Consider the following 17,795-nt stretch of genomic DNA (forward strand, 5'->3'; position numbering starts at 1 on the left):
TGAAAGTATAAATAAATCCACTTCTCAAAATAATATCAATATATAAAGTTTGTCATCTAAAAGCAGATTAATCCTGCTTTAGTATCAGATGAAGATAACCATTCCTGAAGATCTGAGATACCTCACTGTGTAAAGAAAGTAAAATGTAATTAAGGATGGAAGGAAAACATACTGAATGTTTTTTACTATGGAGTAAGTGGTAAGCTTTCCCAGGAAAAAAAAAAAAAAAAGTACAGCTGTCACAGCTGAATATTCCTGCATGATATAACCAGGAGGCAATGTTACATTTCATATCTATTTCACTAGAAAAAAATAAGATTTCTTTTTCAGACAATGGTCTGTAAAACTCAGCTGTGTATGTGAGAAATTCCTGTTATCATCAGCTACACACACACACAAAGCCTGTTGATTAGCAGCTCAGTTCTCCCCGTCAGCTACTTCAACTCATTCGGTTTCAACTAAGCACTCTAGGAATTAACTACATGCTGAGGCAATGTAAACTTAACAAAAGGAAAAATAATATGTGAATTGTCTTTAGGTAATTCTGTAGTAACTAGTAATAAGAACTTTCATTGTTTAAGCTGATACATGGCAAAAGCAACCAAATAAAAGACCCAACCCACAACATGTTGCTGACTTCTGCTCCACGCCTAACTATACAATTAATGTTGTAAAGCGTAATGATAGAAAGAAACAAAATGACATAAAAGAGGAGGAAGATGAGATAATTTTAAAAAGGACACTCTGTACAGTAGCAGGAGCCTCAGTTTTATATTTGCCTAGACACTGACAGATGGTGTAAGTCTGTAAGCATGAACAGCAGAATTGTTAAAAATATCTGAAAGAGCATGAATTGATTTTATGTCTTTTTAAAAGGGATTTTGTTTATCTAAATGGAAAGCAACAAAGACATTTAAGGGGAAGCTGACTATAGGGCGGCAAACACTGTAAATGCAAAACAGAACGAACACATTAATGGACACAACATTGTCTCTTGTTGGACCTCTCAACTCTTTGGCCCAGGAACTTCACAAAACCCAGGGGGGCAATGTATCTTGCCTACCATCCATTCTCAAGGTTAACTGAGTAGACTAAGTGGAGTGTCAGCAGAAAAGGCTGCTGAGTGCCCAGCCACTCTCCATTTCAGAACTTCTTTGTAGCTCTTCACTCCTCTTCCTGAACATGTTTCTACACATACACTGTAATTCTGTTCAAACACAATACACCTGATGTTCCCAGGAAGCTTACTCTTCTTGTGCTTATAAAGATAGCACTACCTGCAACGCTTTACAAAAGTCATGAGGAGCAGCCCACAATACCAGGAACGAGGAACCTTGTCCTCCACATGACAAGGCACTCTCTGATATATTACATCTAAAATCTTATCCTCCATATAATTTATCTGCAGAACTAGTACAGAACCAAAAAGGATGAAGAAACTCTTGATATCTGAAGAATGATATGGTAAATCAAGACTAATTCCTTTGATACAAATGATGCAATCTAAAGCTAACTCATTTGTATTACCTGAATTAGAGAGACATTCTGTGATATGCTTTCAAAAAAGAACGGGCAAGAAGGTACTGAGAAAACCTCAACAACCTTTGTTGGAAGTGAAACAAAGATTGACATTCCTTTCCCTACCCACAAAATAAGAGAAATTAGAATGGACGCTGCCAAACCATGACAATATCCTGGCTCTTTTAAAATTTTCATTCAATAGAACAAGAAAGCAAAACAACCACTACTGTATACAGTGACTCCAGGAAAGCTTGGCATAGGCGGACACCTGCCTAACAAAGATAAGCATTCCATTTGTGTTCCTGGCCATGAAACATCAACATATCACATTTATCAACAAGATATTAAAGACTAACAATAAATTGCACTGGGCCAGGACAACAGGAAAAACTGAAAAGCCTATTCCCCTTGCTTGTCTACAAAACTGTGCAAAATTGTAACAGTGAAACCACAGATTTTATGCATCTGACCTTAAAAAAGGACTCATCAGATGCACTGACCTGGATTTCACAGCTGCAGAAAAGCTGTTTTTAAAACTTTAAAAGTGGCAGAGTATTATTCAACAGGTTTTCTGCAATATGATCTATGAAAACAAAACAAAACAAAACAAAACAAAACAAAACAAAACAACAAAATATTTAGAAAATATTGCTATTAAATACTTACAATATCTTCTATTATCTCCTTCACTGCAGCTACAGCTAAAATAAATAAAAGAGGGACCAATGTTGTGTAACGGCCTGTTGGTGATACATCTGGAATTTGCTATTAAAAAGAAAAAAAAAATTGTTTGAATTCCTGGTTCAAAACATGCTTTAATACAAGAAGCAGAACTTTCTGTGCAAACACAGATGAAAACTGGTTTCATTATTTGGCCAGGGTGATGATTATTTCCAAGTAAGGTATTGTCTTTTAATCAAACAAAGCTGATACAACAAAACAATGTTTACATTTTAGATAGAACAATGTTCAGCAGTTACTTTCAGAGGGTTTAGTATCTGCAGAAGATTCACCTTCATTTTTTTTTGTATTTCAAATTAAATTTAAATACTTATTCGTAACATACAATTGTTTTTCTTTTCAGTTTAGATTTTTGTTAAAGTGGACACTACTCTAAGGTATTTTAAATTCCTTTGGTTTTCAATTTCTAAAAGATTTTGTGTTATACAAAATGTGTTATATGACAAAAATGTGTTATATGACAAATTTCAAACAGCTAAGACTAGAAGAAATTAGCTTTTGCTAAGCAGGTATAGGCATAGATAATGCAAGTGCATGTGTGCATAAAATGAATGCAGAGAAGATGTTAGTTATGCGATATATATCGATAGCTATTCATAATTGTCTTTATATTGACTAGAGTTGTTAAAGGCTACATTGATAGGGTAGAGTATTCCCGCCTTAATAGGTTTAGAACAGGCAATGCAGCCCATATGACTACAAGATTTTGCAAGAGAAGAGTAGAGTAATAAGTAGTCCTTGATGTGGTTAGAACACATCTTCAACTAAACATAAATGGTTTTGAAAAAACGACAGTATTATTTATGAATTATATGAATTTCTTTTTGCTATGGCCACAATGGGCATCTGAAAGAAACCACAATGTTATATGCATGTATGCTATTTTTCTTGGAATAAGATGAATATATATCTGTTTTCAGAGTTACTCTAGATTACATTTTCAAGCACTTACATGGAAACCAGGCAGAAACTTAGTAATTGTCTATAAGTCAGCTGCAGGTCAAAGCGACCTATCAGTTCTCCAGTTCTTTCTGCCCTTTCATTCCTCCATACACATATACCCAAACACCCCATTCCAATTACACATTATTTTCCAGGCAAAATATGAAAGCAAAGGGGCACCAGTTCATACCTCAGTTCCATTACACTGTATTTGTTACTCCTGTTTCTGTGATGTCACTGATGGTTTGATAGCAGATGCTGGTCTTGTAACTCCATGATTACTTCCTATTATTCCTCTTCCTACACCCAAATCACCCACCTGCCAGGTTCTCATCCAGTAATGCCAAGTCTCAAACAGTTTCAGCCTCACATTCTACATCTACTAGCTTGAAGTACAGTGGCACCACAAGCAATGCTGCTGGACTACTGGACTAGCTGAGATGCCAGGTGGGGTCAAGAGGTTGTATGTTTAGAAACCACAGATTTCCAGATGGAGAAAGATAATGAAACCCTGAACTTCTGATTTTTTTCTTTTTTTCCCTCTATAAAATAGTGCGAGCTTCCTTTGCAGAAGCATCCTACAAAGCTGTTCCAAGCACTTAGAGCAACAGCAAAGAAGTCTGTATGAGATGTTTCATTTGCTGAAACATCTAAAGCAAAGGAGGAATTTTTGTTTTGTTAATGCTCTCTCAGTAAGTTTCAAACATTAGCATCTTGTTGTTGATCTTACCTGAAGTAATGCAATAAAAAGAAAAAATGCATTAGCAGCTCTTCTGAACTGGGAATAAAGGAACCTTGGCAGGAATGTGATTATGTTGTACTTTGCAGTGCTAAAAGACAAAGAGAAAACCAAGTACAATTTTAATAGTAAGAAAAAATTTCAAATGTATTCCTTTCCTCTCAGTTATACAAGCTTTTAAATACAGCAGGATCTTTTGTGATTTCCATGTGAGCAAACAGATTCATTTTGACTAAAAAAGAAATCTGAAGACTTCCATAGACATTTCCACGCACTTCTATGATCTAGCTAACCAAGTAAAGCACCCATCATCCACAAAAAATGTTGTGAGTTTTAATTTTGAAGTAAGAAATTTCCTTGTCACCTCTGTGTGTGTGAGCAAACAGATTCATTTTGACTAAAAAAGAAATCTGAAGACTTCCATAGACATTTCCACGCACTTCTATGATCTAGCTAACCAAGTAAAGCACCCATCATCCACAAAAAATGTTGTGAGTTTTAATTTTGAAGTAAGAAATTTCCTTGTCACCTCTGTGTGTTTTGCGGACAGCAGTCAAGCTCTGCTGCAACTCCGTTACAGGCAACAAGGAGAGGGAAAAAATGAAGAGGAAGAGGCAAGTGGTTGCACTGAGGAAGCAGGTAATACAAGACTTAAGCTCACAGCTCTGATGTCTCAGAACAGTACCTTACCCAGCAATCTATGGCAGGCACTTGGTGAGCAATTCTGCACCATGACTCAAGTGCAGACAAAATTCTTGAGCAAGAATTATCAGTCAAGCCAGCATAATGAGAAGGGTGCTAAATCAAAACTGAGGAGCTGTGGGGCTTCTGTGCTGCATATGAATTTTCATGATTTAATGCATCTTGAAGACTAAAAAAAATTAATAGGATCAACTGTATTTAAATGATGCAATATATTAGAGAAAGTAATAAAAATCAAAATATTAAATATAAAACCCTGTATCTTTCACTGAACTGAAATTTTACCTCTTTAAAAAAATGAAAATATTGGATATTGCGTAATTTTGAAGCCTGGAGGAGCAGAATATAGCTTATCCTTGTGTAAGTATCTTGGCTAAGCCATCAACACAAAATATTTGAACACCCATCCTTTCACCTGCCTGACACTCATTTAAGAGCAGACTGTTAACATCCTAAAAATATAACAGTTAAAACAATGATACCAAAAAATGATAGACAAAAGACTAATAAGAGTATTTTGGACTCCTTTTAAAGTTAATAACATTTACTTTAACTTTGCATAAAATACTCAATTTAAAGGTGGAATTGATATATCATATACAGAGCTAAACACTGTCAAGAAACAAAGAAAAAGGCAGAAAAGGTAAGTGACTCAGTCAAGAGTGACTTAATCAAGATAAGTCACACAAACAAAAAGCTTTATAAAGTATCTCAAGTCCATGACAAAAAGACACCACATTATTCTTAACATCTATAAATTTTCTGCATGTATCAAATGTACCTTCGGAAAACACACCTGCCTGAGACAGGAGTATCTTTGCCATTCAATTACTTTGAATTTTAACAACAGAACTGAAGGACATTATCAGATCTAGATATATGTTACTTATGAGCATTCAGTATATTTCGTAAAATTAAATTTAAAAATTAAAAAAAAATAAAATCAGCAGAGTCCTAAAGACCAACCTGGAAATTCAAAACTAGTTTCATAAGCAGCAACAGCATCTTTGTAGTTGGTTGACTGATAAAAAGCAGAGTTTCCAAAGCACAGAATTACATGTTCAAGCAAACCACACCTACACTGGCATCCAGCTACCAGAAATATGTTTGAAAATCAAAGATAAACTGAACTTCAACTAACCCATACCCTTAGGGATATGCCAATGGTGCAGCTGTAAAGGTCCCATGCAGAACTTTCCCCACTCAGTTCTTAAAAATTCTGAAGATCAGGTTTGTATATTAAACAGGTTGGATATTATAGTCATTGAACTTCATTCCTCCCTCCAGAGTCAGTGACTGCTACTAGTGGCTGGAGGAAATGGCAGAGGTGGAATAAACAGAATCTTTTCTTAATTTTTGCTAAGCAGTATGCAACACTCTGGAAAAAAAAAAAAAAAAAAAAAAGAGTATAACAAAACACGAGTTAATACCTGACATGGTTATTGCAGAATTTGGTTAACTGGGGCTGATTGATGAATATAGTTCTCAGTTCTTCTTGATCAGCTAGAGAAGTTTTCTCTGAAACATCATCTGTCTTCTCATAGCCTGTGGACATGGAAGGATTTTTAATATGGAGAGATAAATGGACAGGAATACATACACACAGAAGACTCAAAGCACTTCATAATAACAAAAATACGTCTATCATGACTGTGAACTCTATCTGTTTCTTACAATAAAAGCAATGTTAATTAAACAAATAAAGTTTTAGCCACTTAAACTATAGATGTGATTAAGAAAGGAAGGTAAAAGGCATGTAGTGAAGAAGCTTTGTAAAGCTATGATAATGAACAATAACTGTAACATCTGCTCAATTAATGATTACTCTCAAATAGCTTGTGCCACTTCATGGCAATATGAAATTAACTATGGTCTGTTGATGCATTTCAATCCAGAAGAGAGCATACAAAATAATAACAATATAAATATATCTTTCCCCTTCTCAGCTGAGTGATCTTACTTGCAGTACTGGGGCAAGTAATTATTTAAAAAGGTAGACATTAAAAGAAATACACAAACAGCAACATAAGAAAAGAGCAAGAAGTTCAGGACTAAACTGCTTTTTCGTTACTGGTATTATTGGTAATCTGACAAGTATGCAATGTAAACTCAGAAAATCTTCATATTGTAAACAGATCATTCAGCATAGTAGTTTCTAGTTTTGCATGTAAGCTTTTTCTGCATTGCTTGTTGCTGAATTTAAAAGAAAATCAAATATATAAAGGGACATTTACTATAGGTTTTACATGACTCATTCCATACTTCTTGATCTATTTTCCTGCTTTGCCACATATACATGTAACACACTTTCCTCTTCATGCTTCTTTTAAACTAAATTGTTACACACACAACTATTGTAGTGTAACAATTAAGAATTTGCATAAGAATAGAGGTAAATTTCCTACACAAACCTTGCAAAAGTTTAACCATTAGTCTCAATGTTAGAAAAATAGTTCCCTGTGAGGATGTCTGAACAATGAAATTAAATACAAAAAGTATATGTCTAGTATAGCTATCAAATCAAAATGACTCACTAATTCTATTTATTTGCCTAATTCACCTGTTCTGAGAAATACTCATAGAAAATTCTTTGTCATAACTAAAGCTAAATAAATGCAAAAAAACAATGCAACCTACCCTACAATTTGATCAACTGTACTCTTCCAGTCCTCAGAAACCTCCCCAGACCACCATGAGCTTTCAAAGACAACTCAGAGTGGCCTGACAGTGAGATCGGCACTCACAGATACAGCCCAGGAGAGCCCACAGCCTTCTGTATTTCCCATTTGTGATCCCTAACCCAATTTTATCCCAACTAGGTAAGTCTCTCTTGCTGCAGACTTTCCCACCAGTAACATGAACCTGTGGTTCCTGGTATTACTACACTGGAAATCCTTCCAGTTCCCCCAACGAAAGGCACACATCTCACATTTCTAGGCAAGCTTCAGGATCCATCTCAAGAATTCCCTCCACGAGGACGAGCAGCCAGCCTAACAGACTTGCCCCCCCAAACAGGTGCCCACACACTACTTTTTGACTTAATGAACTACACAAAAGCACTTGGCAGGCTAAGCCAGACATTTCCTATTTCAGTCATTACCCACCCATAGAAAGGCACCTCCTGTGCGTGACCTCCAGTACACGATTCCATGAGCACACACAGGTTAACACCACTGGACACAGGCACATCACCATGAAGGTGAGGTTGTCAGTCATCACAGAGGCACAACCAGTCACACCAAGTCAAAATCCATCACATGGCGAGTGTGATGGATTTCATCCCAGATATACAACACCTTCCAGTTGAAGGAATGAACATATCAAATAGAATATATCAAATAGATCCTGGGAGAACTTTGGTGGATCAGTTGGAAACTATTCTCTCAGTACCAACCTAGCCTGACTAACTTCAGGAAATAAGGGAAGAGTTTACACATTCCTAGAATACTATTTCGATTTTGCGGCATTAGTTTTAAAGCTTCTGGAAGTACAAACCTTGAGTACTAACAGTGATAGAGTTAAAGCAAATGTTAGCAGGCATTAAACATGTATTACCTGTTTGTTTAAAAGACAAAGGAACTATAGATATTTATTTTTGTATGTTAGTAATAATGTATTTATTTGTTCTTCTTAAAACAAAAGGTCATCAACAAGGCACTTGGAAGCTTCATAAACATTTACTGACTTCCTTTCTTTTATCTTGAATTCACGTTCTTCAATCCTTACTTAAAAATATATCTTTGGAATAAGTTCTGAGCCTCACATGCAGCCCTTTGTAGCCCAGCAAAGGGCGTGTTAGACTATCTTCAAAGCTTTAAAGGTTACACATCTCTCCCACTTTGCCTAAACTTTGAAATATATCCACTAGAGTACAGGCTACACTCCCACACAAAACTCAGTATCAAGAAATTACAATTTTTCTTCCTTGGTTGTGTCTGTATGTGTACACACATATAAAGACTCCTAAGAGTTCATATATTACTGAACTTATTATGTTGACTAAGATGGCAAATATGCTTAATTTAAGTGACTAAAATGTTTTCCAAGCAAAAAAGACACAGAAATCGTTTTGAACCGCTCTACTTTCAGATGTGATTATCAGAAAGAGTGTACAGAGAAAACAGAAGTGTTGAAATTTTAATTCAGCATTTGATAAAGAGCTGCTACATCCCACCCTCCCACAATGCCATTTCTTTACAATATACCACTCTTGGGAATAGTATCACTATGTCTTGCTTCCACTACCTACCCAAAACCTTCTGTCAAGAGTCAGCACACCCAGGTTTCAGTTACTCTGCTGTGTGTTTTTCCCGGTTAGTACCAGATGCCTTACACCTGGTCAGAAATCGGACACGCTCTTCTTGCTGTGAAGCTGCTCATTTTCACAACTGCCCGAGGTTAAAGAAAATTCTTTGCTGCACAGCTGTACAGCAAACAAAGCCTCAGGCACTGTTTCTGGGCTCTCTGCATGCCAAACATCTTCGGGGACACCCTACCACCCTAGCCTACATGTGAGGCAGACCTAGCCTAGAACTTTTTTTTCTTTTTTTTTTTTTTCTGAAGCCTACACATTATGTTATGTAGGTGAAGTTTCCCACTAGTTTCACAAGACAAAGGACCAAGTATTTAATAGCTACCACCTTGAGTGTGAATGGGAGTTTCTCTATGATGCATCCACTAGAATTACAATTAAATATCTGTCTCATTTCCAGGGTTTGTTTGTTTTCTTCAGAAAACCATCACAAAGCATTTCCAGTTTCTGCAGTCTCACCCACACTCATCTAGTATAAACAGACTAAGTCACCAAAAGCTTTCCTTAATTACAGTAACTTATTCAAATACGACCTGCATGGAAATCTTCAGGACACTTTATTTACAGTAGGTGAATAAAGAATTTGACAACAAGTTGTTTTTGAAATTGACAAAAAATGGCCCAAAATAGTGTCAGGCACTAAAATTAAAAAAGAAGGGTATTACACACCATGGTAGTACATACATTAAATTGTATGCCTACCAACCTACAGTCAAGGTGACAGAAACCAAGTCCACAAATTTGTTCTACAATTACAATGCTTCATTCAGTCTAGCACCTTATGGGAAATCACGTCTGATGTGCATTACTTAAACTACTCACATTCAAATATGAAGTAGGACATCCATCAAAGTACGCTCACAAACTTGACTCTAACTGTATTATATCACACCTAGACTTTTAAGAGCTACATCTCTATGAAATTTTAAAAAACAGGCTAGAGCTCAACTGCTGACTGCCTTTCAGTGCAGCAGGTTACACGAAAGCTGACCACGTTGCAAAAAGGAAGCTACTAAGTGCTGTATTTCTTCCTCAAGGAGAGCGAGAATCCACTGGCATCAAACCAATCTGCATGAACTCAGCCTACTAATGAAATAAGCAGATGCCTGTCTCAAAAATGTTGCATACAAGTAATCACAAGAACAAGTGAAAGGACATCCATGCTTGAGAATGGAAGGAAAATTTCACCAGATCACCTCTTGGTGAAAGTAGCTACATTTTTAGCAAAGGGGGTGTAAAAAGATGCATTTAACACACAGTAAGAATAAATAAATAATCAAGTTGTCTGCCATTCTGTAATCTATTAGAAAGTTCCAAGAACACCGACCCAAATATTCAGAAAGTTGACAGTGAAAAAAATAGAAAACCGTGAAGTACAGAACCCAGACAGGAAAGCTAAAAACCACAACGCATGCAAAGTCAATAGCAAAGCATCAGCTGTTGCATATATCTGATTATGAAAAAAATACTGTGAAGTTTATGAGTAAGCACATACAATGAAGCAATCATTTTAACCTTCTTTTGAAAAAGGACATGATTATTGCTGTGCTACAGATGTTAAACTGGAGCCCACCTAACTTGTTTCTTGTCTGTTCATCACACCAAGTGATCAGAAAGGCATTGTTTGAGGGCTTAGCATTAAAAGTAACGTCACTCCATATTGGTTCTTATCTAAGGTAACAGCAAATCCTAAAGTACCACTCAGCAATAATTTTGAAGTCTTCTAGCCAGCAGGAGTAAAACTGCAATTATCACACTTCAGTCAGGAACCATGGTGCTGCTCTAAGCAAGACCTGTCATTTGGGAAGAATAAATACGTTGCGAGATCCTTCTTCCTCTTTTGCAGTCTGTAGCACTGCTGATATTTAACCAGAGCTGAATTATCATACAGGTTCTATGGCATACGCTCTTATCTGTCCCACTGCCAGAAAAGCATCTGACTTGAAAAAAGTTGCAAGTCAGCACTTTAAAAAGAATAATTGGAAAATATGGAAGAATTGGAACAAGTCACACTACTCTGACAATTTATTATGCAGAACTGGCAAGTTTTAAAGCTAATTTGCACTTGGGAATCACGTCTGATTATATATATATATAAATTTTAGTTATGCTGCTACAGGGACAAAACAAAAATAACCAATAAAACAACAACAACAACAAGCCAAGCAACTGACTTGCGCTTTCTCCAATAAGAGAACCCATTAAAGACCATACTTTGCTTCCAAGATGAAAAATCCAGAACAGGAAACTATATTCCATCATACGGTATTTGCAGGGACTCTTTCTAAATCAGTTTTGATAATGACGTTTCTAAACCAATAGATAAAACAACAACAATAAGTTCTAAACAGTAAACACTGTACAAAAATTTTTCATATTTCCAATTTTTCCTTGACCATAAATACAGATAGATCATACCATGGAAAGAAAGTGGAGGGAGAAAAAACTCACTCAAATCACCAAAAAGATTTTAATACACAGCTCTTAATCATTTATTTTATAATCATTTTATTCTCAAAGTATGGTATTCAAAAGCTTTGAAAGCTGGTTCTGTAGCCAAGAAATTCTTAGACTAGCAAGTCTGCTAGCTCATGTTCCTGTAGAATACAGCACAGTTTAAAGATGGTATCACTATGAGAAAAGTGTGCCTTCAGAGCTATTAGTCCCAATGCCATGATAAAACTTTGATAACACAACTGGCACTGAGAAGCTGCCCTCTGTACCTCTGAGGAGTCAAAGTACAGGAGGGGAATTGCAATCAGCTGCTCTAACCTGCCAGCACCGCTGAAGCTGACAAGCCTGCATGATAACTAGACCCAATTTTTCCAGTCGTGAAGCACTGGGAATCTCAACATGGTCTGCAAAACAAAATTGTTAAGAAAAAGAACAGACTCAAGAGACAATAATGAGCACTACACTGATAAAATGTTACATAGTCCAACAGTCCAGTAGTATAAATGCTTGAGGATATATTAGGAATTACAAAACTGGACAGTCTGCTGAAAATAATCTGATGATTACTACAGAATTTCAGATCACACTCTTCTTATGAAAGTCATCGCAACTTGCACAAGTTCAGCCTCACCTACCTTTCACACAGGCATTTTCCTCCAACAATACAAAGAATTTGTTATTAATATTGCTGGCAGACAGCACAACAGCAACTCAAATTTCTCTACAATCTAATATAGTTCACTGAATTCTATCAATACTTGAAGGAAAGGATTAATGCTTCTATTTTCAGAAGATTAGAGAACCCTAATAAAAGCTGTCAACCCCGATTCCACTCTCCCAGAATACATCAAAAGAAAAAAAAAATAGCTTTGAATAATTCAACTTCGTATTATTTAATAGATACATATATTAACCATGTAGCTATAAATAGTTAAAACAAGCATAGTTAATTACTGTATTAACTAACTGTACGTCAGCTACACTACTCAAAGATTTCCTCATGGGTTTTGCAACTGCAGAATACATGACATGGATGCTATGTCTATAGCACCAAACATCTGAAGCCCGGGACAGATTCAGAATTAAGGTTACTGGTGATGGGAACACATTGTAGAGATTTCCTAAATCAGTTTAGGAGGGCCAGACCTTCCATGCCTTGAGCAAGACTTCTTTGGTGCAAATGCCAATTGTGTAGAACTGCAGTGTTTCCTAAGGTGAACTGCAAGTGTTCTTTACAACAGGAATAATAGGCAAAAATCTATTAAAAAGGATCATAGGCATACCTGGTTATCTTTTATCAGCCATGAAGAGTAAAAGATCCTGCAGTGGTTTGGCAGAATACTGCCAAAACAGTAGCTGTTTTTTAACCAAGCTCTTTTCTTGATGCAGGTCATGTGTTGTCTTACAGATGTTAACACACCTACAATTTTTATTTTGTGATAATTTACAGACTATAGTATTGCATCCTCTGTGACTGCCAACCAATTCTTGGGAATGATACATGTGTGCATCATTCTGACAGGTCTTGGTTTATTCTATCTGATCACAGCAGCCTATTTTCTCTAATAACAGTATTACTATCTCTTTATGCCGGAGGAGGGCTTAGTTCTGAGATGATGTCAAGGCAGTCCAGACTGATAAGGTAACTCATGATCCATGGAAAAGGTCTCTGAGGCAGAAATTAGCTGCTGCAGTGCCAGGAGAGAAAAATGAGGTTTTAACCCCATACAACACAGAAATTCTAGAACAAAGAAGGTAATATTAGGTTTTCTATCAGATCCCCTCCTGTCTCAGGCTACTCTAAGGAATGGCCCATGCTATTACAACGCTTATGAACACTGCTCTTTGTGATTACAGTATTAACAGTGGCTTCCAAAGAATGTACAATGACCTTGCCATTAACCAAGAGTTTCCTACTCTACGCCATAGATAAGACTTCGGTGGAGGTCCCAGAAGGCTGCGCTATCATCACTTTGCACAGTGCTTATCTAAGAGACTCTGATCATGGCCAGAGCCAGGGTCTTACAGATACTTTATGTCAATTTCAAGTGCTGGGGATATCACTCACATTGCAGAACTCTCAAGCCTCTTAGAAAATAGTGACATTTACTTATGAAGCACTGTTTAGAACCACAAGCCACACTGTCCACACAGAATAAATTTGGAAGCTATTTATGCCAAAAAGAACCAAAAAAAAAAAAAAGTAAAAATCTCATGGAAATCGATTCCATTGTGAATGAACTGAATGGAAACGAAACAAACTAGGAAGGTTCATATTGATCTATGAGTGGAGACACAGTAACAGTTTTTAAATGTCTTCTCTTTGAGTAATGGTATGGCTAGTACAGCATGATACAATGTAGCAGCTCTATTGTTATGGTGAAAAGCTATCACATCATTTCCTTAAAGTTGTATTTCTTAAAAGAAATTTCATATCTATTTTCAGTCCTAACAAAGGTGTTTTGGAGAAACCTATTAATCCCTGTATTCTATCCCTGTTCTACAGTCATCCAACCTTGAACACTGTTCATATAAACTAGATTTTTTTTTTCCCCTTTTCAGTACATCTGTACTTCTTAGAAAGACATTCGCATTTATGGAACGTCACGTTTGCTCATTTAATAATCCTCAAGATTCCTGTAATTATTTGATTAAAAAAAAAAAAAAAAGAAAAAAGCACAAATAAATTGGGAAAATCGATGCTAAGTTTTCAGTGAAAACCAACTGACCTGGAAAGAATGACTGGAAAAAAACTGAAATTAAGCAGTGTTTGGACCTCTAGCCAGTGCCATTATACGCCTCTGCTAATGACAGTGGGTACTGCATCACAGCTGCTCTGGCCGTAAGCACATTTCAAAAGCATCCCTGGAAGCATGCATCTTCCTTATTGCTTTTCAGAAAGATGTATTCCTCCACTTTCTTGGCCAGCTAACCTTGCCTAGGAAGTAATAGGTAGTGCCAGAAATCTTGCAAACCTACTTCTGGGGAAGAAAGGCACATAAGATGGTATAAACAGGAAAGAAGGTCAAGAAAACATCTTATTTCCAATTTTTTTCTTCACTCTCTTGCTAGCATAGGGAAAAAAAATCAAATATATATATAAAAAATAATCTGTTTGGAAGAAGGTTGAAAGACACAAGGAGAAAGTTTTTACTTCCTACATGACCAAACAAAGACAAAGGCTATTCTACGCAGCGCAATGGCCTGATTTATGTGCAAAACCTTTGACATAGCCAAAGGGATAAAGGCTGCATGCCCACCTCACCGAGCGCGTGTCATTCCGGTGACACGACTGTCATGATGTACAGCAGCACAACACAATAAGCTATCCCAATGCGCTGCTGCGTTCGTATTTGTGATTTTCACGCTTTATTTCGGCATGCAATAATCGTTATATTGTAATAATTCACTGCAGCAATTCTCTCTGCAAGGCAGTTATGGGCACGCTGCTGCTGCCTCAAGGCTTAAACCCCGACCCTCGGCCGGGCATTACAGACACCGGCACAGCCCGAGCCCTTCAGGTAGGGTCTCCCCGTGCTGGGATCGCCGCCGGAGGACAACGACAAGCCGACAAGGCGGAAAAAAGCGGCAGCACCCGGCCGCCACCGCAGAGGCCCGGCGGGAGCCCCCCTCACCGCCGCCCCGTCGCACAGCCGCCCCCCTCAGCCCGGCTCCCCGCGGCGCTGCGGTACCGGCCCGGCCGGGAGGCGGCTGCTGGGCGGCGGCGCTTACCCTCGGCGCGGGAGCGGATCTCCGACACCGTTTTCTGCACCGCCGGCATGGCCGCGGGGCGGTGGCGGCCGTGTGGGGATGATGGTGGCGGTGGTGAGGCGGCCGCCCTGCACCTGCTGCCCTGCGATCGTGGCCGGCGGCGGCGGGGGCTCCCCTCAGAGCGGCGGCGGCAGCCTCACGCCTCAGGCGCCGCCGCTCCCAACCGACCGCCGCGGCGCCAGCGCTCCCCGCTCGGCCCCTCCGGAGCCTACCAACTCCGCCCCGTCCCCCCCCAAACGCTTCCCTCACGCCGCCTCCTGGCTCCGCCGCCTGCCCGCCGCCATCTCACGCCCCCCAGCCGGCGGCTCGGCCTCAGCAGCGGGCAGCAGCCGAAGGAGAGGCGTGCGGGACCCGCTCCTGCAGCGGGAGGAGGGTTTCTGAAATCGCCCCCTCCCCGTGACGGGAGGGGAATGGAACGTGCCAAGCCTTGGGCCGCTGCCCGGCGCTGGGCGAGCTGGGCGGGCGGGGAATGGCCGCCCCCGTCCCTGTCACCGCCCCCGTCCCTGTCCCTGTCACAGCCCCGCGAGGGGCTGAGGGGCAGCGGTGGGCTGCAGAGCCCCGGTCAGGCTGCGGAGGGAGGGCTGGTGCTGCCCTGCTTCACGGGAGGCTTCCAAACTGTCGCCCAGCTTTTTTATTTATTATATTTTTTTTATATGTTTTCAGCCTCGTAATTCCCAGTGTCGCAGTCTGCCAGCCCTGAGCCGCTGTGACTGCGAGCTGCCCTGCCGTGCGGGCTGGTGGAAAGGAGGTCCCAGCTGCAGGTGCCTCGGGCTGAGGCAGCAGTGGTGGTTTTACTTCGAGGCTGTTGGCGTGACACTTGTTCTGTGCAGCTGCAACAGGCTGAGGAGCGTGGCCCCGGCGTGCTGTGCCTGCGCCTCGGTGAAAACAGCCACCCTCGCTGTGTGAAGATGGAGAAGAAAACAGGAGAGGGGGGTAGTATTTGGAGCTGCAGGTCTTCTTGTCGTGTTTGTGGCTTGCATCCATTGCAGTCTGCCAAAAAGCACAGTCCTGCATAGAGGAAGATGGAAGTTATGAAATAGAAAAACACTACATTTGGCCTAGGGGTCTTGAGGGGTTTTGAGTCTGACACGACCCCTAAAGGTCAACACCGTGTCCTCCAAAAAGTAGACAATACAGACAGATTGCAGAGGAGGGATTTCTGCATCTTTACAGAGTGTGCACACATGCTATGAAAAGATACATGTAGTCTTTCTAAACAACAACAAAGTCTTCTTTCTAAACAACAACAAAGTCTTCTGTTTGATAAAGCTGGTAAATATCTCTGTAAATTGATTAAGCAGGTAGCGCTTCACGGAGAAAAGTGAACCAAGAAATTGTTTTTATTCAATGCCTAGCTCAGATACAAGGAAAGGGGAATATTTTGTTTCACAGAAAACTGCATTGGGAAATAAATGCAGCTCTTTTTCAAGAGGCCAGCAAACCTGCTGGAGGCTCCCCTTTACAAGATAATGCTCTTCTGCATCACCCTCTGCAGCAATCTGTGTGTGTGTGCTTTGCTGAACAAAGACTGTAGAAATATTTCTATTTGTGCTTTACTACTGGAAAAACAAAACACATGAAGAGAACATGCTCATCCAGTTTGAAGAAATACTTCCTATAGGTCATATTTACAGCCATGGATAGAGGCTTGGCCAAGCCAGTTTTTCTCTGTAAGAAGAAACAGCATTATTTTTCTGTTGAAATTCCATAGAAACCTGACTGAATTGGTCATTTAGGATTCTCAGCATATATATATAACTCTCCCAGCATAAATAGGGCCTGACAAAGGACATTGTGTATTTTTTTTTGTGTTTGTTTTGCAATTCATAAGAGATACATCATTGTTAAAAGGATGCAAGCAGACAGAAACTCACTATAAATTCATATACATGCCAGTGAACATGTAATTTTTCCTCAAAATCACTGTAGTGCTGGTGATAAATAAGATTGTCAGATTGTCAGTGAAATCCACTTTTAAATCCAATTTTATGTCTAAACTTTTCTTTCTGTAAGACCCCTGGCAAGAAAAGCTTTTACTGATACCTCTGGACAACTGGAAACTTACCCACTTGATTACATAAGATATTAAGACAATGCTGCCAAGTGCTTGTTCGTATTTGTGAATACAATCTCTATCCACATTGCAAAAAAAGCATCCCAGCCACAAAATTGGTAGCTTTATTCTTAATATATGTTTTATTTTTTTTTTTTTTTTACTCTGGCTTGTGAACGATCAATGTCCTTTACATATATATGTATATACATATATGTATATATATATGTAAGTCTTTTTTGAATTTATAGTAAGAATAATACTTGGAAAAAAAGACGAGGAATAAAGTTCTATTATTTTTTTCTATCACTTGAAGGAATTTTCCATTTGTGCAGCTTTTATTCTACAAAGTCTCAATGGTAAGCTAAACTTGATTAACCATATAGTTATGCAACGGTCACTTCATCCAGATGTCTCCAAAGTGTAGGAAATTCAAAACTCCTTTATTTTGTAACAGTCACCATCACCTGCAAGATTACTCCAGGAGAAGCCTACTAGACTAGGAGACCCTTTGCCTCTTCACCCCACAAGACCTGCAGGCAGAGTAACCTAGCCCTTTT

General features: G+C 39.0%; 1 protein-coding gene across 4 annotated transcripts in view; it reads right to left on the minus strand.

Moving 5' to 3' along the window:
* Positions 1–15,360, minus strand: part of ATP8A1 (ATPase phospholipid transporting 8A1) — a 112,206-nt gene extending 96,846 nt beyond the window's left edge. For 2 of the 4 annotated variants that reach the window (XM_084516534.1, XM_084516532.1), the window contains exons 1-4: positions 15,144–15,359; positions 6,076–6,190; positions 3,935–4,034; positions 2,188–2,286 (exon numbers count right to left, since the gene is read on the minus strand). In XM_084516534.1, coding sequence (XP_084372660.1) covers positions 2,188–2,286; positions 3,935–4,034; positions 6,076–6,190; positions 15,144–15,192 — 363 coding nt within the window. In that variant the 5' untranslated portion in view covers positions 15,193–15,359. Of the gene's footprint in view, positions 1–2,187; positions 2,287–3,934; positions 4,035–6,075; positions 6,191–15,143 lie in introns of all 4 variants that reach the window. The other 2 variants (XM_084516533.1, XM_084516535.1) reach the window with 2 other exon arrangements.
* Positions 15,361–17,795: the final 2,435 nt, after the last annotated feature.

Source organism: Aythya ferina (assembly GCF_964211825.1).
Source record: "Aythya ferina genome assembly, chromosome: 4".
NCBI classification, from domain to species: domain Eukaryota; kingdom Metazoa; phylum Chordata; class Aves; order Anseriformes; family Anatidae; genus Aythya; species Aythya ferina.